The sequence below is a fragment of the Haliotis asinina genome, chromosome 15, assembly GCF_037392515.1.
Source record: "Haliotis asinina isolate JCU_RB_2024 chromosome 15, JCU_Hal_asi_v2, whole genome shotgun sequence".
Classification (NCBI taxonomy): Eukaryota; Metazoa; Mollusca; class Gastropoda; order Lepetellida; family Haliotidae; genus Haliotis; species Haliotis asinina.
In genome coordinates, this window is record NC_090294.1 from 7446038 (window position 1) to 7470865 (window position 24828).

The 24828-nt window shown below is 37.8% G+C and overlaps 2 protein-coding genes across 6 annotated transcripts; one reads left to right on the forward strand and one right to left on the reverse strand.

Moving 5' to 3' along the window:
- Positions 1 to 1349: 1349 nt before the first annotated feature.
- Positions 1350 to 11658, reverse strand: LOC137265226 (H/ACA ribonucleoprotein complex subunit 2-like protein). Of its 2 annotated transcripts, none has more exons than XM_067800576.1 (5): positions 11165 to 11658; positions 10410 to 10629; positions 6163 to 6235; positions 3012 to 3117; positions 1350 to 2506 (listed from the first exon to the last, which is right to left on the reverse strand). In XM_067800576.1, the coding sequence occupies exons 2-5, from the start codon at positions 10564 to 10566 to the stop codon at positions 2381 to 2383; spliced, it is 462 nt and encodes a 153-aa protein (XP_067656677.1). In that variant the 5' UTR covers positions 10567 to 10629; positions 11165 to 11658; the 3' UTR covers positions 1350 to 2380. The 2 variants fall into 2 exon arrangements, with proteins under 2 accessions (XP_067656677.1, XP_067656676.1); XM_067800575.1 differs by lacking the exon at positions 11165 to 11658 and adding an exon at positions 10813 to 10847.
- LOC137265223 (poly(U)-binding-splicing factor PUF60-like) lies at positions 11402 to 23185 on the forward strand. 4 transcript variants are annotated; one of them, XM_067800571.1, is made up of 13 exons: positions 11402 to 11518; positions 12955 to 13021; positions 16501 to 16703; positions 17141 to 17199; positions 17503 to 17716; positions 19105 to 19232; positions 19722 to 19793; positions 20041 to 20143; positions 20283 to 20414; positions 20622 to 20847; positions 21158 to 21354; positions 21592 to 21781; positions 22093 to 23185. In XM_067800571.1, exons 1-13 carry the CDS (start codon positions 11435 to 11437, stop codon positions 22200 to 22202), a joined length of 1785 nt encoding a protein of 594 aa, XP_067656672.1. In that variant the 5' UTR covers positions 11402 to 11434; the 3' UTR covers positions 22203 to 23185. The 4 variants fall into 4 exon arrangements, with proteins under 4 accessions (XP_067656672.1, XP_067656674.1, XP_067656673.1 ...); XM_067800573.1 differs by having other exon boundaries at positions 11419 to 11518; positions 12955 to 16151; XM_067800572.1 differs by having other exon boundaries at positions 11420 to 11518; positions 12955 to 16151; positions 17503 to 17719.
- Positions 23186 to 24828: the final 1643 nt, after the last annotated feature.

Consider the following 24828-nt stretch of genomic DNA (forward strand, 5'->3'; position numbering starts at 1 on the left):
CATGAATTTGTTTCACTTTTCCAACTACTGCGCTTAATACAAACCAACAATAACGATTTGAACTGTTTGATAAACAACTTTAACTCTGGGATGAATAAAATTCTGAGACTTAAATTTTCAGTTGGGAAGGTAAAATTATGAGGATTCACAATCTTAATTTTTCTATATTTGGTTTACTTTCCTATGTAAGTGAAATTCATCAGTACATTTTCACTACAGACTATACAAGCTGCACTTAACCCACATATAACATACATACCCCACTTTAACACATGCAGACTTCCAGTTACCAGACCTTGCTCCATCCCTTTGAGCCAGTTGAGTTTTATACCACTTACAGCAATATTCCCGCAATATCATGATGGGGGGAGAAACCAGAAATGGGCTTCGCACATTATACCTGTGTGAGGAATCGAACCAGGATCTTCAGCATGAACTCTTTAACCACTAGGCTACACCCTTTCCTCATCCCTTTATGATGAGGCAGCAGAGTAACAGAAAGTGCCATGTACAAATTCTCTTCTAGTACAAAGTGACAGGTGATCAACTCACAGTCCTTATGCCCTCCAGATATTGTGAAGTCCACATGATATGGTCGAAATTCCATTCATACTGTGTTCCCCTCTCCATTGAGGAAACCTAATTGCCGACTAGTTGGATAGGTGAATGATTTTAAGACCACACTCTAAACTATCACTAAATGGCAACAATCTGTAAATACTTTAATCTGGACCAGTAAATCCAATGATCAAACTTGTGAGCAATGATCAACGCCAACAAGAAAACATGCCAGGCACAAAACAAGTCACAGTCCTGACCACCCGACCCCTTAAGCAATGTCATTTGACCAGCCTTGATGTATCAAGGGATCAGTTCCACCCCAGAAATCCCCAAAGGGGATGATGGGTGAGTGAGCAACATGGGCTTTACACTGCTTGTATTCACACAATATACTGGCAGGGGATCCCAGAAATGGGATTCACACATTGTACACACGTGGCAAATCTAACTAGGTCTTTGACAAACACCACCACCATATAACTGGAATTTTGCTGTGTGTGGTGTAAAACTAAACTCACCCTTTGGCAAGCACTTGAACCACAAGGCATGTGCACACAAGATTCCAAAAGCTAGGAGTTTTACGAACACAAAGCATTTTTCCCTGCCATCCTACCACCAACACTGTTATGTTACAAGTGAGCAGTTCAAGGGTCTGCTCTTTCCTGGAGTCAGCAAGTTGTACATGCAACACAACTCTTACAACACAATATATCAAACTACATGCATCTCAACACAAAGCAACACATTTTGTTCATAGTAGTAGCCCCAACTGTCAATAATAACAAGACTAACTGTTACACAAGACATTTTAATGACGAACAAAATACTACGTAGTCATACTTAATATCAACATTACATTCATCAAATAAGTTCACATTTGTTATAATGCTTTATAATTAATGAAATTAAAGTAAAGTGTCCTCACAAGGCTTTACTCAAGGATAAATTCAACCAATACTTCAACTCGGAGGCCCTGTGACTGAATGTCTGACCGTCAGGAGGCATAACGTTCAGCAGCATAATGTGATGATATAATTGTGGAACGTAGCACCACAAACATAAACTTGGTGATTGAATATATTGGTGCACATAATAAGGCAAACAAGGAAATTTCTAGGGGCTTTTGTTTCAAGACTAGTGTATTCCACATTTCACCAGTCAATTATGCTTCAAGCTTATTTGTAAAGGAGAAAAATATTCACAACTCTTTGAGCCCTGTTCGGTTCCAATTTGTGTATGACTGACAGATCAAAATTGGTTCAGAATTATAGCCCTGAATCGCTACCAACCCACGACAACCACCATCATTGGCCGTGCTCCAAATCATTAGCAGCCTTCCCTTAGGAATGTGAAGGCAAACGTTACTTCCTCAGATCATGGATTTACTTGGCTGCTTTTATCCATTCTAATATTACTAATAATATTTCTCCAGGAGAAAAATCAGGGTGCACTATTACTCAGGTCACAGTAACCTTATCATTTTGCAACATCAGCATTATTCTGTGCTGCAAGTGATAAAAGAATGTTTGACCGATGTGATAAAAAATGGCTCAACATGACAAGCTGATTTACAAGTCCAGTTTTCAGATACAAAAAGCTATGACCAACATTTGAATCTATAGCCCCTGTATGAGTCGAATCCTGATCTCTACATGGCAGATTCTTCATTCATCAATCCCCATTCATGCATAACCAAACAACTACCACAGCATTTGCCCATAGAACCAAGCAATAACTGCATTCAATGTGTCACATCTCTGCTCTTTCTTGGAACACAATTCCTCCCAGACAGGAATGTCAAGACATTTCATCCGCTGTTTCACATGGGAGCAGGGAGGTCCTTCACACTTCCGAAGCACTCGTCGTACGTGTCTTGGTAATCATCGTGAGGTTTGATCAACACCATGCAGAGCTGGCGGTGAGAGTTGAGGGCGGAACCCAGATCCTGTGTACATGAAAACACATATAACAACTGGACCAAGTGGAAAAGGTTCATTACATGATATAAAGACACTCTCGGCAACATTCAACTGACAGCAGTCAGACAATGATCAGGTAATCCAGAAACCAGTGATTGATGTCATGATCTATCTCGGGACCTGGGATAAACTAACATAATATTAAGAATGAGGACTATTTTTATGGGCATAGGGTTTCTTTATTCTGTATTGGCAATCTTATGACAGCCATCAGCTTATGAAGACCACACTTCTTTCATGTGACTAAAACCAAGGAGACAGGCAACATTACCAAATACATGTTTCTCGACAATTTATGATAAATTTAACAATCACCGTTACAATCAGGAACAGTCAAAGAATAAATGTTGTCAGTATTTCAACTATAACACAGGACCCTGTGCTGACATGACCCAGGCTGTATGGACATGTACAGCTTAGCGGAGGGCAACTTCCATGACAATATGATATAGACAGGAGACATGTACCCACCTCTTTTGAAGGGACGTAGCAGTATGGAATATTGGCCTCCTCGCACATGATGGGCACATGGCAGATGACCTCCACTGGGCTCACATTGCCAGCTATTACCACCAGACTGGAAACAGAAGCATGTAAAAACTGCTCTAGTTCACTCTCAACTAAACATTCCCTTCCTCAGGTATCAACCCACATGGCCCAATGCATTCTCTTCCCTCAAAGGTTACTCTTGCCACATCTTCCTATGTGACCGCTCTTCTAAAATGGCCCTTTCAATGTGTGAGTGTTCTGGATTCATGATGGTTTGTAACATGTTTACTGGATGCTTGGATGATTATGGCATTAAAATAGGACCCAGAGAGTACAAATATGTTGAACACATAAAGAAAACTATCAGTTACAAAAGTTAATGGAGACACATTGACTGCATACTCAGTGGCTCAATGATCATCTGGAGCCATGTATGAAACGTAACTGTGAAGTGTGTCACTGATATCAGTTATAACAATGATCTGAGTCAGTGTCTTCCTCATATCTGAGCCTAAATAATGTATAAATGTTGCTCCATGACACAGCTAAAGCTGCAGTGTATCATTAAAACACATATCCAGACAATACTGTGATGTCCTCACTTGCTGGCTCAAAGTTTTATTGGCTGCTCAATCTTATCCAAAGAAACTGATATCTCTTCTCAGTGTATGAAATAGCATCTACTCGGCGGTCCATTACTTGCTAGTTACATGGTGGACTTACAGCTTTATTCTATAGCCATCCCTGTGTGCTGATACAACTTCCCAGGGTACACATTTGACCATGTCACTGACTACAGGAAATTTTTGAAAAATGATTTACATTCGTGGTAACTAGATGATGTCTGTATAGTTCATGATCAGTCAAACCATAACTTCCACAGATCAACCTACCCATTTATCTTCTAGAGAAAATTTCAGTCAGTGAATAATGTTGTTGTTTTCTGATGGCTGTGATACTAAATGAATTAACAGTGACTACCACGTCATGGTTGTATTACATTTGCTTTTGTACATGTTTAAGTTTACCTCACTACAAGCAATTCATTAAGTCCATTCTTTTAACACAATTTCCAATATTTAATACAGGGCTGGTTACATGTTAACAGGGACGGCAACATTTTTAGTTATCAGCGCTGTTAGCTTCCTGTCTGTTTGTACGAGTTTCATACACCCATCGCAATCAGATTTAGTTGAGCAATCAGCGATATAGTTTCAAAAGGGATCATTCACAAGGCCCCGGTAATTTCCATATGCTTCGGGAAAACTAGAACCACTTCCCCAGCATGATGCGTGAACGTTATGTCTAGACATTATCACATAATCCACTCCGGTCATGTAATTGCAGATCAATGGTGTCTCCACTCGTCTTTTTGACAAAGGACAAACTATCCATTAAATGTCCTAAGTGTCATATCAACAAATGCATCTTGTCAATTAATTCCTGCACATTATATTGCGCTAGTTTCTGATTTTCAGTTAAACATGATGTAATGAATCTTTCCTAAGCATGTTGATCAACTTCATGTCATGGTGGCTGTCATATTGAATTTAAGTCGATGTAATAGGAGATCGGAGAGGATAGAAAGATTTCACAAGAAATGGCAAATATGGCTGTATTAGAACAGAGGTTACGAAGGAAGATGTCACAGGAGTCACCTCTGTGGGAGGGGAATGGGATCATTGTCTCTGGTTCACGTATCAACCCACTTCCACCAATACAGAGTAAAACAAAACAAAATTGTGTCCAGGCACATGGATGGTCCCTGTTGCTGTTGACAGTGTTCCTTCCATTGAGTGGGCTCTGGTGATTAATCTCTACAAAACAGTTCAATAATAAACATCTATGCAACTATGAGATGCAAACCTTTCAAGTCCCAATGAAACACATGAAAAAGCTTAATCAATTGTGTTGGGCAGTTCTTGTGGAGAAGTGGATAGACTAAATCCCCTACTTCACTATCATAAGCATGTGATAAGAGAGAAATTCAATACAATATTTCTAAGTTCAAGTGTCTCTTAACATACAAAAAACTACAAAATACAAAAACATATTTTGAGAGTTTCTATAAATGACATATGTAAGCTAACTGAGTTTCGTGCAGTGTTTTTTGAGGTGAAGTGGATACAGTACACCCCCTGTTGTATGGGACAAACAGGATGAATGGAACCAAATTCAGCTAAGTACAAACATCTGTAGAAGTACTTCAAACATCTGGAGAAGTAGAACACTTCATCCCCCGTAACACTACATTCAGAGCGAAATTTTACAAAATAAGTTAAAATGTCATTAAAATTGGAAAAATAAATATATAAAATACAAAATCAAAATATGAGTTGTGCACATTTAGAGTCCACACAAACCTCATGTACAATCTAAATGAATTCCCTATTGTAGTTTTGAGAAGAAGCCGCTAACATACATCTCCCCTTTAAGACTATATTCAGAGAGAAATTCAACAAGATTTATGTAAGTTAAAATGTCATTAAAACTGAAAAAACATACAAAATTCTATATCAAAATGTGAGATGCCCACCTTTAGAGTCCATATAAGGCACATGTGTAATTTCAATAATTTCCATACAGTGGTTTTTGAGAAGAATGTGATAATGTACACCCCCCTTTGTCCCCTATTACACTATTCTCAAAGAGAAAATCAACAAAACGTACCTAATATCAAATGTCTCCAAACTTATGAAAAAAAAAAAAATACAAAATCAAATATGAGATGCACGCAAGAGAATCAATGTACAAGTTCTTTGAAATCCATAAAGTATTTTTTTAGGAGAAGTGGATAACGTACACCACTCTTTGTCCACTATTACACTTTCATTACAGAGAAATTCAGAAAAATGTACCCAGGTTCAAATGTCTCTCAGCTTACAAAATATTCAACAAAATAAAAGAACAAAACATGAATTCAACACCATTAGAGTCCCAAGTGAGCCCATGTATAAGTTCCCTGAACTCCACAGCGCGTTTCTTTGTGGAGAAGTGGGTAAAGTTTCCCTGTTTCGCACTAACATAAAGATGCTTGGACGAACACGGTGGGTAACACTATATGCCGCCTATCATGCATATGGTAGGCGCATAAAATGAACAACACAGATATCTGAATTATGAGTACACATACCCTTTCTCCCCTTTGCGGATAGCCTTCTGTACTTCGCGAACTCCCTGTACAAGATGTTTGGGCTGCTTATATGCTGAAAGCAACAGTGTAATATAACCTTGAATGACAACCTGAAATACCACTACCTTTAACACAGAAGCAATGTTTCACATATCATATCGGATATTCATTGCAGTTTGGCATGAAACCAATTTGATAACATCCATGAATAAATAAAAGGAGATGTGACAGAAACTTCCGTTTCTTTACTATCAAAGACTATATTTAATTGTGATTCGGTATCACCACTCGTACTTGTTTCTGGATACGCATCTGAGAATGTCTTACTTTCACATGCATGTGCACATTATCATGTGACAGAACTACCTTTTGTCTATTGTTTTGAAAGTATGTAGGGAAAACAAAAACACTTTTGCCCAGCAGTGACAACAAACATTCTACTCTAATTTTCAGTTCATTTTCTGAATTTTAAGAAATTTGGACAATTTCATCAATTAGGTAACTTTCTACACCACAGTAGGGCACCTGTTCTTCATGGTCCTGGAAGAGCAAAAAAGCTTATCATTTGAACAAATCGATGATAGCAAACCGCATAAACCAAAACAGCCACTAGCAGACTTGTGTCTCCACCAGTAGCAAGCCATAGCCTCACAAATTAGAAATTCATCTGTAACTTCACTATTTTATTGCAATTGTCCAACCACAATTACACACATACACATCTTAAGACACATCACCTGGTATCATATTGGTTTGTGAAATGTATGTTGTGTTTACTATTAAAACCAGACATGTAATGCCAAAACATACCAAATAACATCAAGCTTTTAAATAGCTCTTGTAATATTTGGTCCGATTTTCAGATCAAGTTATTATATACAATAATTATTAAAGATCACATACAACAAAACAAACATAATTAAAACACAATTATTACTTATTCATGACATATAATATACACTGTTGATTGTGAAAAATCAAATAAACAATATGATAAATGTACAATCCCAAATCAAAAGTGCAGTACTTTGTCCTTGCATTTACGTCCCTTGATATGAAGCACCCAGGAAACACACAGGGTCAGAGTGGGTGGGTGTGCACTCAAGTGTAACGAAGACTTTACATTGGCTCATTCATTTGCCTATACACAAAAGGCTATTGTGTGTATATAGGGATGATCTGTTTGATTGGCATGTCAGAAGCATTGTGAAAAATAAGAAAGTAAGTTTTTTATGGATAACAAGTTCTTCTATTGTATATGATGTGACATTTCAGTTTGGATTGAAACCACTTTTTCCCCCAGCGCTGTAGGAAAATTATAGAATCATTTGAACTGTGATTTTTTCAACTTTATAAACTGAATTCATTTTTGATGACTTGTTTCTACAAGTCCATACTGTAAGGTATCAGAATCTGAAAAGTTGTCTTTTGTGCTGCATGTGACCTTTAAGCTATCAAAATACGATAAATCGAACCTAAAGAGAGTAACATTTGGCTTTACTTACACAAACTGTGCAGCATGACCACACGATGAAAAGTGGTTTCAGCCATAACAAGCTGTTAGTGTGCGCTACTCCGTACATAGCAAACCTTAACAGCCATTAGCAAACAAGTTATGACTGGTGCATATTACCAAATACTGGGTGTGAGTATTGCCAATGTGCTTGTCATCAGACAATTCCAGCGGTACCACTCAAAGGAGATCTGCACATACCTTTTGCAGAACATGCCTAAGTGCCCTCTACCATAAATATGGAATACTATGAGTAGTTCTCTACAACTGTTACTTAGTGTAGAAGGAATGCAATCAAGTCAACAAACTAAGTCTGTGGATATTAAATTATCTAGCATGAACACATCTGGGCAAGATTGCAGTTTACCAGCCCAATTAGCGCTGACAGCTCGTTAATCAGCAGTCACAGCGTATCGCGCTATTGCGAGTTTGCGCTACTGTATGATCCTTAGCCCTTAGGTAGCAAGTCCACAGTAAGTGAGTTGCCAAGGGGCGTAACTCTGTAGTACTCATGAAAACCTGGTCAATTTTTGGTCGTGGGAGGGGTCCTTGTTTTACGTGTTCTGGCTTTTTCCACGATGTGTTTGAGTGAAAAACAATGACTGGTCCCTTCAGAAGATATTCCCGCGTTGGCACCATTGGTGAAAAAGGTTGGTTTGCTCTGTTCTTTCATAGTTTTTCAACCCTTTAAAATATTGCTGAACATTGAAATTTGTTTTATCAATCGATGGCACGCTTTAGATTATTTTTATCATAAGCACACATCAATCCTCTCCATTATACGACAAATTGTACCTTAATGTAACCATGGATGCACATTTCAGACAGATTTGTGTGAGGGAGGGGTGTTTTGCCAGGGGCAGACAACTCCATGCGTGTATCCAGCTAACAATGATCGCGTCATTAACTCATTCATTGAGTAATTTTATTTAACATGCTTAATATATTTTAAAGTGTTCAATTGTGGGTACTTCGATAATTAAACAGGTAGGAAAGCATTATTTATGTTTCAAATACCTTGTGCAATTTGTATGTTATTTTCAATAAAAACATTTTGTGGTAGTTAAGCAATGATAAACCAGATTTACATGTATTTTCTGTCTGGATCCAGAAGTGACAGCCATCGAACACAAAATTGTGGCTAATATTTGAAAACTGACTATGTTTTATTGATCTTTTAATTTAAGCAGAATTCAGCATTATTCATTTGTGGATGTCATAGCACTTACATAAACACGTGTAGATTTGAGTAGAGAGTAAGTATTTTTTGCACATTACAGCATCACAACATACTCACTGACTCAGGTTTAAAGTGAACAATGAATTGGTTAAAGGTGTAGGTCTCGTGTTCTTTTTCAAAGTTTAAATAAGAATATTGCTCCCATATCAACCTTAAGATTTGTTCTGTTTTATGAACCATGTATACAAACTCCCATTTCATTATTTTCACTGATATAATTCACCTTCAGATTTGCTTCAGGTTTGAAACATGGTATCTTCAGCACTGTCTTTTAAAGCACTGTCTAAATTGAATCTTCAACACAGGTGATACAGGTTCAAGATTAGAATATATGAAAACATGTTACAATCTTAAAACAAAGGTAGCAGTTCATAATCTTGACTCTCTAACTTGAATCTGTTTCGATAATTTAGTGTTAAGATACTGATTTTGCCAACATTGACATTGTACATCAGTCATGTTGTTTAATGAACTGTTTCTTTCTTCTTATATTTCTACAGACCTGAAACATACGCTGATTCGAAGTTCTAGGTTGTTCAAAGAAGACGTATAATTCCAGATGAAACATTTTTTCCTCTGTAAAGCACTGTGCTGATAGAAAAGACTATTAATATATTTGTGGTTCAACAACATTTACTTAAAATAGTTTGGTATTTGAAATAAAAAGGTGTGACATTTTTTTCACAAAATTGGAAATGAGGACATTTCGTAGAGTTGAGAGTAGTTGACTTGATCACCTTGTTGATCAAGAACGGATGGACAGAATTTAATCAGGTAAAGTTTGTTGCAATGCTGATGTATCAACAAACCTTGGAAAAATAGTTTCATGGTTTTAAAACTCTGAACCGTTCATATAAAAATGGTGTGGACTTGCTACCTTAGGCATCCCTCTTTATGATTCTTAGCCCTTGGTCACCCTCCTTTATGATCCTTAGTCCTTGGGCAACCACTTTTAGTTTAAGATCCTTAGTGTTAGGATATAGGTTTAGGATTACTGCGCCATTGTAAAATGCAAGACTCCCCACACCTGCAAATGACTGAAAGGACCATGAAGATGACACTATGTTTTGTGTCTAGAGTGCAGGAATGGCGAAATTGCATGGCATGATACATATAATGGAAACTACACATACGGTTAGGTTTGGTGCGCTAATTAATCGGAAAAAGTGCGCCCGCTAAAGTGCAGTACACCCAACATGTATCCGGATTGTTTCCATGATGTCCAAAGCTTAGGCATGAGCCGAGATGGTCCTATACCATGTATACAGTAAAATCATGACCCTGAATCTTGACTGTATAGGACATAAAACGCCATGACAGCACAGATATTATATCGTTGTTTGTTTACACAACAAAGTGCGAAGTGCCACTTAAAGTAAGATGACGAATTAAAATATATTTAGCCCACTTGATCGCCAAGTGTTGTCGCGCACTACAAAGTTTGCAAGAAACATTACATTATCAGCATCGAGACTGAAACGATTACTGTTTCACCTTTCTTTGCCGTCTTGTACAAACGCTTCGTGAGTTTTCGTGAAGCCAGGGGAGCAGCTATTGGACATAGATAGCGGATCTTTTCTTCCCATGAATCCTCCCTCTCTTCTTCTTCGCCTCCCTCGGACTTACGCTTTTCTTTCTTCTCCTTGCCCATGTTATGTTATTTCATAAGCCAAAGAGTGGTTTTCAAACCACGTGTTTTCAACCGGAAGTACACCTGCATACAAAGCGCAGTAAATACAAACCTCGCAGAAATAATATACATTAAATTCATGATAGTCTATTTCAAATCATGTTCCACTTCGTAGAATTCATATGCTATTGTAGTATAACTGTAGATAATTGTAGATAAATGACAACTTCAACTATTCCAACATGGAATTTCACTCGCCCCACTTACCACTGGTGTTCACTGAAAGGAGAATCAAACACAACGAATACGGATTCTAAAGAGAGTATATTTCATGATGATTTCTCAATGCCATTCAGAAAGTGGTCAAATGCAACATATGTCATATTTGGGATTTCAAATCCCAAATATGACATATGTTGTATATTTCATAATGTCTAAATGTTTCAAAAACAACCCGATATATGGGGCCGTTCATAATTTATGGCTGGAGGTGGGGTGGTGTTGATTTGCATATACAATGTGAATGCCTCCACCCCACTTCCTCCTCAGAAATACAGCAAAACCCATTTTCCAAAGATCTTAAATAGAGTAATTTAGTAACTGAAAAGAATGAACTCACATGTCCTCAAATTAATATGTCTGTGACGGGGGAGCGAAACTGACGAATTCTATTAGCTGTCTTCTACGATTTATATGGAATCGTCAAGGTCACTATTTAACCTTGATTTTATTCTGTTAATATATTTTCTTCTTCAAACCTGATGACTGAGTTTCCACATCATAAATTCTTTACGCCTACACTGATCACATATTGCCGATGCGTCTGCTACGTAAAAATAAATCCGATTCCACTTCACATTTCATTCTTTACACGAACCCATGCGCGCAGATGATCGATCAAGGCAGGATGGCCGTTCCTGCTCCAGGAGTTGATATGTTGGCGGAGCCAGTTAATGGCGACGTTGCCGATAAGGTATTGTAGCATCGATAGTAAGATGTTCAAGGGTCAAAATAAACTAATATCTTACGCTTTGATCAGATATTTTTTCTTAAACGGTATCATTTTACCGGCGTGGTTTTTCAAAATTCACGGCAGCCATTTTGGTTTGTCTGCGCACATGCTTCGCTCATTGTGCGTCGCGTCCACTCGTAGGGTAGTGTTGGGCGTTTTTGTGTTTTTTTAATTATGGCATCAAAACCTTGAATAAAGCATGTCACTGTTTTTCTCGTGTAGCTGTACGTTAGTTTAGAACGCACTGCCTGTGCAAGTATCGCTTCATGTTTCAGCCGCTACAAATCTCATAAGTAGGTCTGTTGCAAGTTGGAACATGCGCAGTTTCGTCTACATCATTTGGCTTCTGGCCTCCCACGAGTTCAAGTTTCTCTTGTCGCTTACCTGATTTCTGATTTACCGCGGTTGACATCTGTTCCCTGTGTCTCCACCTTTTAGGCGTTTGATAAAGAGTTCCGCACATCTTTTACATGAAATATTTCCACCTTCCCCAGTGTAATATTCCTGAAATAAATAGATTACTTTCTTTTATACCTGTTTAGTTTATTGAATGTATATTAAAAGTATATTAAAAGTGAGGTATGCAGGTCAGTTTGTAATTTTGGCGTTTGATTGGGGTAGGAGTTACTGGCAGAACTCTTACTGGCGTTTTTGTCATTGTGAAAATGAACAAGATATTTTTCTCATGTTTTATTGGAAGATGCCCAAATTGCACTAAATATTTGTAGGAACTCCTCCATTTTATCTATGAAGTAAAATTTGCCATCATGGAGATTTCAGTTTAGTTAAAACACACATGTTAAATAGGAAAGTGACATTTAAAGGAGTTTTTACCTTCATATTGTTGTGCAACTTGAAACTTGGGGTATATATTGACCTCTGAGCAAATGCAAATAGATTCATTCCTCTAAAACAGTAAAAGGCATCAAACTCAAACCCAATATTATCATGCAGTGATAGGCTTTCTGAAGTTTAACTTAAGGGTATACTTGTTGACATCAAGTATGAATTATACTTGTGTGGTGTGTCTCAGACAAAAATCAATAGTAAGAATCAAGTTTACTGCTGAATATTGGGATTACATACTTCTCTTTGTAAATGTTTTGGGCATCACCAGAGTGGCACTCATTTAAGTGGTAATTAGACCATGTTGCCAGAGAGATTGTTCGATGGAGCGATTCAGTCAGTTTAGCTTATGTATTGCTATTTATGACAAATTCAGTATTTGCAAGTAAATATATCTCCAGTGAAACTTCATTTTTTGGGTCTGCTGCTGTTAAATTTCAATCTTAAGACCTCTGACATCTTTCCATAAGATAAGTTATATGGTGTGAACCCCAACGTTTGCATTTTTTAAAAGTTGAAACATGCCTGACAAACTTGCTGCCTTTTTACAGGCTCCTATGTCAGCAATGGGTGGTTCGGATGGTGAACCAGCTTTGAAGAAGATGAAGGTTGAAAGAGGTATGCATTGTATTTCGTTTCTGGAGCCTGCTTTGGTTAGATGGAGCTACAGTTGGAATACTATGGGAATGTCATCCTGTCTGCACTGTAGCAAAGTTTACCCAAAAAGCTGCAACTTGGTTTTCTCAGTAATTGATATGTATGTTGCATGTTATGTCCTTGAATATATTTCAACAAGAAGAGAAACATCTGCTTTGTAAACAGGCTTGTTTGCAAATATTTTCTGTAATATTTATGTAATGTGTGGCAATAGAGAAAGACATTTTGAAATCACACATCATTACTCATGGATCAAAAGTGTGGAATAGGTTGATAAACCTGTGCTTTTGCCTGTACTTTATCTTCTATATTTTCAGTTAACCTGATTCCAAGATTGTCACAAGTTTCCAAGGTGTAGCTTGTAGGATGTATTTATACACTTAAAAGAATACTGCGAAAGGAGTTGTTACTTGAAGTGCTTGCATGAGTTTGTACCAATAAGGAAGTATTGAAACATCTGAAGTTCACCTGTTAAAATATTAATTGTTGGCATGACTACTAGGGAATCTGTTTAATTTACATGCGACAATACCGTTGATCATTTACTGTTTCCCGTATTCCTTGGTGTTAGTTTAGTTGTTTTCTTATAACGAAAGAAATTAAATCATGAATTGTAACTGTTGTTACATTTCATACCATCACAAATTTGCTTGCATGACAAAACCTTACAGAACCTGAAAAAAGTGTAATGTTCAGTAATGGTATTTTAGAATGTAGTTTATTTTGTGTGGTGTGCAGTTTTCATGAGCGACAACAGCTAAACTCCATGCTCTTCCTGTGTTTTATATGATCCTCAGGATGCCAAGAAGTACTCAAAGGGAGACTACTCTGCCTGCGTCCAGGATAACTTGCAATAGACAGAGAAGCATTACTGATCATGATGTGTATCGGTTTTACATGTTAATATCAACAGTGTATTGAAGTTACTAGGAATTTTGTGCTAATATCTCTATATATTTCCACAAACCCAAAGGTGCTTTTTAGACTTTATAAGTACCCTTTATGTGTATTTACAATATCAGAAAAAAATGCTGGGCACATTTTCACATGTTGAAATACATCAAAGACTGCTTTCTTGTCTGTCAACTTTTTGAATACTATGAATTGTTGTCCCAGTGACATATGCCTCTTTCTCTCCATGTATTTTCAGCGTCAGAAATATTGATGTAAGAAAATGGGGGACCTGAGAATTCCATCTTCATGATAACTGCTGACTCGTACTGAGTAGCGACTACATGCCGGAATCTACTGTCGATGGCCATCAGCATCATTTTCAATAAACTTGCAGCTTCTTTGTTTTATCTAATCACCAAACCTACAAAATTTCTGCACAAATTTACCAAAACCTAAAGGTGCATAATTAGCATCACCTGATGCATAATTTAACAAATAAGTTGTTTTTGTTTTCCAAAAATGTTTGAAATTTTGAATATGGTATGAAATTAATGATCAGTAGACATATGTTATTAGGCAGCCCGAAATTGCGAAGTAGGCAGTGATCTAATGCTGTCCCTTTCTCTGTCTCTGTGTTTTCAACAGGAGCGTGTGGACATTATACAGTGGCTGTCTCCGCGTGAAACATGTCTGATGAGCTGCAAGGCCATCCGATTGGCTATGAAACGGTTACATCAAGTACAATAACAAGTTGTTTTTGTTAGGTTCTCAATTGGCAACCGTCAAGGTTTACTGTGTATGTTTAATAATGAAAATGGGGTACAACTATTTCTGTGAAAAAAGACTGTTGGTTTGGTTGCTTGAACTAGTGAAATGTTTTGCAAGCAGATTATCGTCAGGTTTCCTTAGTCTTAAGTATTTTGTATAACACTGTAATTGAGGACATTTTAAGAAAGTTCCCACAATTTGCGTTAAATGTTGTTTAGTATTGTAGAAATTCAGATTGTATGGGGTACACTTAAAATGTTCTCAGTTTCAGATACTATTCATTGAGATTTGATTGACGTCATCCAATGCAATCAACTAGATTTGTTTGTATATGTAGAAGCGATTATTATTTTATTTTACAGATTAAAGGCAAGATTCTGAACTACCAACTGTGTTATCATCCTTGCCCAAGTGTTATTAAATGGGTGTTATGCAATGCAGCCACTCAACCTATACATTGTTACCTTAAGTAACTTGTTGAGAATATTTTCTTTGTTGCTTCGTGTTCTGCAACTGTATCTTATATTTGTGTACTGCAGGCATGTTGGTTGGTGTGTGTATACACATAGACACATTGGCATGGCATTTTGTATTATCTTGAAGTGGTACTGGTTTTGGAGGCATAAGACATTTCAATTCAACATGTTTTTCCTATCTTATTATTTGCCAGATCAAGGTCTGTATTGATTCTGTTGGGAGTTAGGTAATTAGGGTTGCTGTTGTCTTTGTTGGGGTTATTCTTCAGAAATTTATTGTGGAACTTTTTGTTGTGAACATTTTGTGGTATGAACTTGTCTTAAGTCTGGTCTGTGTCATACTTTAGCTTCATATATTCTTGAAGTCTTCTTTTTTTGGGGTATGTAAAACCTTCTGGACCTTGTTTCCAGTACATTATGCAGTTACTATGCAGAATGTAAATGTTCAGACTGTTCATTGCACATGCTGTGTAATGAAAAATGGAATTCGAAGTTGGTGGTAGTTATGGCCTCAGTGTTACAGCTACACAGTGTTTCATGTCAGGACCCAGGCAGCATTTGTGAATTAATATGGGCAGATTGAATTTTGTCACTGATTTGCATCAATGTTAATTGAGTGGCATATTTTTGATTCAGTGTGTAGGAATCTGTTGGTGTTACTTGACTTAGTGCTGGTTTCTTATAGGGCTGTAGGTCCTTGAATGCCAAACTCTTGTTTTCTGTTCCAGGCGAGACGTTCAGTTCCAGATGATGTGCAAAGCAGCTAGAAGACTCCTATTTGCCAATTACTAATGATTTCTTTCTCTTCTGTTTCTATGTTTTTCATACTGGTTTAGAAGCACTAAGTGTCGTCACCTATGAGCCAGGTTAATGACAGCTTCTGTCCCTGAGCAGGTCCCTCAGCCCACTAGTAGGGCAAAAACAGAGGCCTAACATACACAACGTTAACTGCGGTAAACATGTTTATGTGAAGTACAGCCTTTTCATCAAATTGTCACTTGTTTCTGGGTTTTAACCTTGTCTACCTCTTACACCTTGGTTTTGTCAGGAAGCCATCTTGTCTGTCTTTACACATAGCATTCAAATTTGCTGCTCATGGGCTTTCAAAGATAGAAACTGGATTTGATTTAAGAGCTTGAGTGTACTGGATCGGGTGAAATTTGGATTTAGTGTGAAGTTACTATTAGTCGTGATGAGTTTGAAATTTCTGCTGGAATCATTGAAGCCAGGTTTGTTGGTAAGACAGGCAAAGATTGGCTTTAAGTTATTGACCTTGGCTTATTAGTATACTTATTGCCACAGATGATGATGAGCTGTTTGCTCCTCAAGCAGACCAGACAGGTACTGTTCTGGAGGGTCCAGGTGCAAAGAGGGAGATGAAACCATTCACCCTGCCTAAATTAGGATCTTCACAACAAGATTCCATAGCAAGAGCCAAGAAGTATGCAATGGAGCAAAGCATTAAGAGTGTTCTTGTCAAACAGACAATAGCTCATCAACAACAGGTAAGAAGCTGCTTCCTTGAGCTCGTTCTGAATATTGGTACAAAAGCTAACAAATTTATCTTGTACATCAGACCGATGTCAGAGGAGTAGTAGTCTTCGTAAGAGGCGATGGACAGGAAGTGTCCATCCACAACTAGGTTGATGGATTCAATATTTTCACCTTAGACTGTTGCTCATAGATGTTGAGAGAACTTGCAGAGTTTTGTGCAGTATTGCAGAATTTTGTCTTGTTTGTCATAACAGTCAAGAAATAACACAGAATGAATGATTTTGTTCGATCATGCATTGGGCTGCTTTGATGATAGTTGTCACTTACAGAAAATGTTGGTTTGAGACATTGAGAGTAATAGCCTTTTCCTGTGTCATTTTTTATATAATTAAGTATTAATGACCTCCTCTTGTTACGAAAGTGTGACAGTGTTCAATTTTGTTTTCAGCAAATGCAGAATTTCCAGAACACTGTTCAAAGACAACAAGCTTTAGCACTAATGTGCAGGTATGAATTTTCTTCACTGTACAGAGTTCACTACAGTACAAAAAGCCGTTTATACTCTGAACAACTCTGAAGTGAGGGTGTTTTAATTTTGTCTTTCAAGATTGATACTCATGTTTGTAGGTCACAATGTTAGGCAGTGCTTGAAGTTGCAACTTCATCTGAAGTTCAAACTTTGAATTCACACACTCTTGTCTCTGTTTGATAAAACAAAAATTTCTTAATGCCACACCCAAGGATAGAAGATATATTTGTGTTATGCATATAAAATCTGTCCAAGCCTTAACATCTATCATCTTTTTACAGGATATATGTTGGCAGCATTAACTTCGAGATAAAAGAGGACACCATCAAGCAAGCTTTTCTTCCATTCGGCCCCATCAAAAGCGTCAATCTGTCATGGGACCCTATCACAAACAAACACAAGGGATTCGCATTTATCGAATACGACGTTCCAGAAGCGGCCCAACTAGCCTTAGAGCAGATGAATGGCGTTATGATTGGAGGCCGCAACATCAAGGTGGCTTGATATTTGACCGTGATACTTTATATTCTCTTAGAAGGACATACCCTATGGTTTAGTTTGGCACTTTGATGAAATTATTTCATGCGTTTGCACATCAGATCTAGATTAAGTGTTGTCAAATGTAGAGCAATATAATTTTTAACCTTTTGGGAATGTTTTCTTGAGGCTCAGTTATCATTTGGAGAAATGATTTGCAAACACATGATGTAGTCACACAAAGACGCAGATTTCTAAATTCATTGACATGTAGCTTTGTTGCTTTTTGAATTTGTGAGGCGCTTATGAGTTTTATAAACATTAAGCTTGATTTGTGAAGAAAGGAAATCGAGTAAGTATATTGATACATGTGTAAATATCCTGCATTCCCTCAGACATTATTTATAAAGGTTTCTCATTGTTTTTAGAATAGTTTGATTAATCTGCATCTTTGTACCTGCTTTCAAGACCATCAAAAAGATTAAATGTTTACAATGAACTTGGCATACGGTCACTGCTTCTTATACACATTTGTGTGTGGTTTTTTTTTCAATTTTGATAAGTGAAAAAAAACGTGTCTTGAAGGCTACCTTTCTGGGTATGTCCTCTTAAGATGAATAATTCAAGCAAACAATTATGATTATTTTGTTATATCACTATCCAGCTGATTCTTCACTAGACTGTTCTTTTGTGTTTTCTTACCCATAGTTCTGACAAGTAAAATGATAGAAAATGAAATATTTTGAAGGACTATATTTGGTTCTCTAATCACGATGTATGCTAATCTACCATAAACCATGCTCTCGAATTTATTATCTTTACATGCGATAATATTAGACCTGAAGCTGTCCAAAGACGAAGAGCGCCAAGAGATTTGGCTGAAGGGAGGTAACTCTATGTATTAGCCAGCTGACACTTATGGGTGGAATGCCCTGGGTGTAGTGTTTCTGAAAAAAAACAAGTACATACAGGCTTTTTTTATTTTAAAACCGATAAAACACCTTAAAACAAGAATTAGTTCATTGTAGAGCTTGTTTTACTAATTATTTGTGTTGTTATAGCCTCCCAATCTTCAGGGTTTTCTTAATATACCCTGGTACATGTTTAAGTTAATAATGCAAGTATATTAAACAATAGATTTTTGTAGTAAAAAGTATTTAGACTAAAATACAATGTTTTCATCCATTCATTCATCATGAACATAAATGTTTTCACTACAACAGAGTATTGCTGTAGGACGCTCTCCTAGCCTTTGTCGATTTGATGTTTGCACACCGTCATAATGTATAACAATTCTAAATGCTGAACTAATAAGTCGTTTATTAGATTGATTTGTTGTTGGAAGGTGTGCACCTTCAGTTAAGGATGCTTTGATGCTAATAGTTATTTTGTGTACATTGTTTCAGGTGGGACGCCCAAGCAATATGCCACAAGCTCAACCAATCATTGAACAGTTAGCAGCAGAAGCCAAGAATTATAATAGGATATATGTAGCATCAATACACAGTGATTTATCTGAATCTGACATCCAAAGGTAGGTTGTTTGCAGAACCCTGATATTGCAGGTTTGAAACATTTCTCTTACATTGCTGCATGGTGATAGGTTTTACTATGAACTTTTATATGTGATCCAAGATCTCATGGTTGAGAACTGGAGTTTGCGTGATGGGTTGTATTTAGGCATTGAATCAAGGTTATTCATTGTTATGACCGCTATGTAAATACTTTGTGTGTAATAATGTACATGGTAACTTACAGTTTGAGAAATTAAATAAGTAATGTCCATCAACATAAATAGAAGTAGGTCCTGCCCACTAATCAATGGCATGATGTCTTTCTCAATATCAGAAAAAAAACCCCATTCTTTACATTGAACTGATTCATTTTAGCTAATTTGTTTCACTGAATTGTCCTAATTTCTTTTTTCAAAGTGAGACTTGATATCTGTGAAGTTGAGGGAATCCTGCAACATTGCTGTTCGGATGAGAGAATGTTAAGATTTAATTGCCTGTTTGTGTTCCAGTGTATTTGAAGCTTTTGGTCGTATTCAATCATGTAAACTAGCCCTAGATGGATCCAAACCAGGAAAACACAAGTGAGTATCAACTGTTTATTCTGGAGGCGAAATATATTGTTGCAAGGAGAACATATACACACTTTTTATGCTGCTTTTCTAATAGTTTTGTTTTTTAGAAGACAGCATTTCTTGGTATGCAGAAATGGTTTGTTAAAGTATTATAACAGACCAAAGAAGTTAGGTCAGATGGAAGTCTTGAATGATATGCTTGCATGCTGTACCATTTTCACGGAAACCTGTATTTATTCAATTCTGTCTTTGTCAGAGGTTATGGCTTTATCGAGTATGACACCCCCCAAGCAGCTCAAGATGCAGTTTCCTCGATGAATCTGTTTGATCTTGGTGGCCAGTTTCTCAGAGTCGGCAGGGTAAGACATTTAATTTTAAACCTTGTTGAATATTTTAAAAAGAGACGGTTGACGATGTTGTGATATTTTGATTGTGTGATGAGAATTGATATTAAAAGATGGGTCAAACTTTAAAAAAGAAGTGTTGTCTTTGGTTCAGGCCATCACTCCCCCAGATGCACTACAGGCACCATCAGGCCCAGGAAGCATGCCCACTGCTGCTGCTGTTGCTGCTGCAGCTGTCACGGCAAAGATCACCGCATTAGATGCACAGCAGGCAGCAGTTAACCTGGTAAGTTGTCTTTGTCTTGTCTCTCTCAGCCAGCTTTCTAGGGAACTTCACTCTTTACAGGTTTTGTGATGATGGTTGGTGTTTAAATATTTAACATGTTGACATTGATAATGAGATATTGCATAATCATTATAAAAGGTGATCACTGCTTGTCAAGTTAATGTTAAACAGTTGTTTTGATAATGCCTTATTCATGTCTTGTTTCAGGCACCACCAGGTCTAGCCATGCCGACAACTCTAGGTAATGGTGTGGGGTCACCTGATGTGAATAGAAGTGGAGTGATACCCCCAGCTGGACTGGCCATGCCAACTGCTTTGGGACAGGCACCAGTTTTGTCTGCTCCCACACAGATTGCCCCACCCACAGTTATCAGTATGCCCTCAGTTGCTAGCATTCCTGCTCCGCCACCACCAGCACCAAGTAATCCTCATGGTAAGTTGTTGGCCACTGGAGTGTTTGTACTCTCGGATCTGTGACTCTCTGGCCACTGTCATAAATCTGGCTTTAAGCAACAAACGAACCTTGTCCAATATCCCATGGCTATGAAATGTTAATGGTGGTATTTATGTAAATTTATCCTTATCTGGTATTCTGTGGGTGTAACCAAAGGTTGTCATGTAGTAGGAGAGAGACTAGGTTTCTGATGGTCCATGCCTCAGATGCAGTCCTTATGTATCAAAGATGTACCCATAGGTTTATGTGGGTCAAGTGACTTTAATTGGTGTCTTCCTCTGCTTTCCAGCTACAGCAGCATCTGTTGCATCAGCCCTGTCAGCAATGGCACCGGATGGGAAGGATGCAAAGAATGGAAAGAAGGATGGGAAGCAAAATAAGTTGGATGATGAATCCAGTCAGAGTCTTGCTCAGCAAGAGAACATGAAGATCAGCGGCAGTAATGCCCGTCATATGGTCATGCAGAAACTGATGAGAGCACCTCAGGTACCCCTACATGTTTACCTGGCTGTAGTTCAGATAATGTCACATGTTTTCTCTACCAAATTGAAACTAACAGTGAACATTCTTTGGTTGTTTTGAAGATACTTTGTCACAGATACCCTTTTGTTTTGTAAGCTTTAGTGAGAAATTTACAGGGTTTATCTTTTGGTCCATGGTGCTTCAGATGTTGATGTTTTTGCAGTGGTACTGATAGTGTAACTAATAATTATGTATGTGCAGGCACGTGTGATGGTGCTTAGGAACATGGTTGGCCCTGAAGACCTTGATGATGAGCTGGAGACTGAAGTGACGGAGGAGTGTGGCAAGTTTGGAGTTGTTAACCGAGTTATCATCTATCAGGAGAAACAGAGTGAAGAGGAGGATGCTGAGATTGTTGTCAAGATATTTGTGGAATTCACAGCTCAGGATGGTAAGATTTTTAATTAAGTGAAAAAAGCATGCAGTTTATTTACAACTTATTTATTTTACTACTCTGGCAGAATTTTATGAATTCTTTGTAAAAACAAATTGACAAGAACTGAATTGTCACAGACTAATGTCGCCAAATTTGAAATGCAAGTATTTCCTATACGTTTATATGTACACCCATTTGCACCGACTTTTTCAGAAGTATTCCAAATGGAACTTAGTAAAGTGATGGCTATGCAAGTTATCGCAAGTTGCCTGTACATGTGTTTTAAAAACTTACAGAATAAATTAGCCACTGAAATATTGTTTCAGGTCTAGAACGTGCCATTCAGTCCCTCAATGGACGATTCTTTGGTGGGAGAATTGTGAGAGCAGAGAAGTATGATCCTGACATGTTTGAAGCACAAGATCTGTCAGGTTGAAAACGCAAGTCAAGGATAAAGAACAACCTGAGAAAAAGAAACATTGTAGTGCTGGCATGGTGGACGGTATCAATCTGTTATACTTAAGTCAGTATACCAAAGTGTTCCCAAATACTGGTTGGATGGTGTCTGTATGCACTGTCAGGTGGATATCACAGCGCGAGCTGTTCCAGAAATATTACCAGAAAGTGTCTCACCTCTGAGTGTGTTTGCTGACCAATGTGATCATTCAAACTGAGGGAAAGTCTGTTATTTGAATGTGGAAATAGTTGACAATGACCCTGTCCTATTAATGCCACCACGCTACAAAAACTAAATCTAGGAAAAGGTGCTTCTTTTGAGAACATGAAAATTTGACCAGAAGCAACAAGTCACTTAAGATGAGATGCACGAATGCCTGCAGCCTTGTTCTGAACAACTTGTGATCCAGTGAATATTTGTTTCATGGTATTTTGTTCATTGTGCGATTTGCCATTTCGTGTGAAAGAAATGTATGAATGTGGTATAGTTGAGTTGAATGTTGCCTGAGAAGGAAACTGACGTAAGATCATGTACCAAGTGTAAATAATGTATATGAAAAGAAATAGTAAGATTGCATTTGAGGTTTTGCTTAGCTTGAACTTATCAAAATCTTAAGAGTGAAAAAATCTTTAAGGCTATGTCCAGCTGCTTGAGAATGAAATTCGGAGTGGTCATATAAATCTTGAGGAATCATGTAGATATTTTTAAGGTACATTGGATTCTCGCCATGATGACCTCAAAACATCTACATGTTAAGTCCGTGGCTCACAATTTGTTACATTTGTAATGTCAAAGCATTGTTTTGTTCTGTCAAGGAATCGTATTTTATCTTGAGTACATCCGTTCAGTAAGTGTGAAAGGTTCATATCGTTGACATGTGTAAGTACATATTTTAGAAAATGTCCAAAGTTGTAAAATATGTTGATATTGAAATTTTGTAAATAAACAGTGATGCAAACCTATATTTGACTTTTGCCTATCTTGAATGAGACTGACCATCAGCCTTGAAATGAGTGGTTAAGAAAAATCTCAGTTTTCTCTCCCTTTTAGGGAAAATGTATGGTAAATGAGACTGGTATATTTTGGGTATCCTCTCTGTGTAGGGGTGGGGGTGGGTGGGGAAAAGGACTATGGGCTTCGTTTCTCCGGAGTACAACAGGAAATTTTTCAGTGCCCTTTCAGAAAGCTTGGCTCAAATGAGGCAGAACCGCAAGTGGAAATTTGCAATTTGGAAATATTTGGCAGTTTTATATTTCCCGGTTTCAAGGGCAACCAAATGACACACCACTGGCATTTGTTTTTGTCTCTTTTACCTTGAAAACTATGTAGGAATCAACATTAAAAGGTCGCTCTATGCAGTAAACAAGTAGTTGCCTTAAAAAGTTGGTTTCAAAGTCATTTGATGCAGTCCGTGAAAACAGTAAAATGTGTCCACGAAGTGCATGCATGCTTCAAGTGATGCACTTGATCTACACTGTCGGGAGAGCTTATCACCTGACTGATTGCAGATCTATTTAAAGCAACATTACGAAGTTGGCATAAATGTACTTCAGTGGCCTATAAAAGAACATTTTCAAAGCATGCGTTCTGGTGTCCAGCGCCGTCATACTACTGGATTAAAGCGGAAAGCGACGTAAAACTAATTCACCCACTGCGATGCATAAGAGTGCAAAACCAAAGAGTACTGTCCATTTTCAACAGTTTTCCTGAATACCATCCTAACCCATCTTTGCAGCTTTCTTTTTGGACCTAATGGAAGTAGCTAGATGTGTTCCTAGAGTGATACAGTGCCTCTCGAATATGTTCCAGAAACACGTTCAAATAATTCTGTTAATGAAGACAAAGGTTCGCCACAGTTCTCAAGTCAAAGCTTAGTGAAATAATCTTCAAAACCATGCATATGTTGGTGACACAACCGAAAACAGTTAACATCTCCCAGCCACGGGTCTGATAACCATGAAGATATCGAGGTGCAAAAGGTCTTCTGCAACGCATGCTTGTCATGTAAGGCGACTAACCGGATTTGGGTGGTCAGGCTCACTGACTTGGTTGACACGTCAAAGATTCCCGATTGCTCCGATCGATGCTCATGCTGTTCATCACTTTCTATATTCGAGTTATAAATTGTGTCATAATAATTTATTCTCTTTGGGACTGACACGCCATTGCGGAAACAATAAAGGAAAATCATAATTTGAATGGATCGCGTGAGCGAATTTCGTGACGTGCGTGATACTGACAATAGTAATTCTCACGACTGACAACGTTATCACTTGAAGTATTTTCACCGGGAAATGATCGACTTGTGGTATGGTTGTGTTCATCTAGGCGAGGCCACTCGCTTCTCTCAAAACTATCCGTCTCCACCAGAACCAGCATGGTATTGACCTGAAACAGTCTTCATTTCTGAGGAGTATCCATGTTAATATGTGTCATCCCAAGCGGGACTGAACTATGAAGCCGGCATTTACGCACATGACTAACTTGCAAGCGTCCGTTAACAACTGAATCCAACCGTCAACACAACCACGTACCACTGACCTTTCGATTAAAGTATGCATCCATGTCGCAACGATCCGTCTATTTAACAACCAAATTTTCTGGT

Coding starts and splice junctions, on each gene's coding strand:
- LOC137265226 (XM_067800576.1), bottom strand. CDS start 10,566: ATGGGCAAGGAGAAGAAAGAAAAGCGTAAGTCCGAGGGAGGCGAAGAA. Junction 6,236..10,409: donor GTACAAGACGGCAAAGAAAG/GTGAAACAGTAA, acceptor TGTTGCTTTCAG/CATATAAGCAGCCCAAACAT. Junction 2,507..3,011: donor GCTACGTCCCTTCAAAAGAG/GTGGGTACATGT, acceptor TCATGTACACAG/GATCTGGGTTCCGCCCTCAA.
- LOC137265223 (XM_067800570.1), top strand. CDS start 11,435: ATGATCGATCAAGGCAGGATGGCCGTTCCTGCTCCAGGAGTTGATATG. Junction 16,704..17,140: donor CAATAGCTCATCAACAACAG/GTAAGAAGCTGC, acceptor TTTTGTTTTCAG/CAAATGCAGAATTTCCAGAA. Junction 20,415..20,621: donor AGCAGGCAGCAGTTAACCTG/GTAAGTTGTCTT, acceptor GTCTTGTTTCAG/GCACCACCAGGTCTAGCCAT.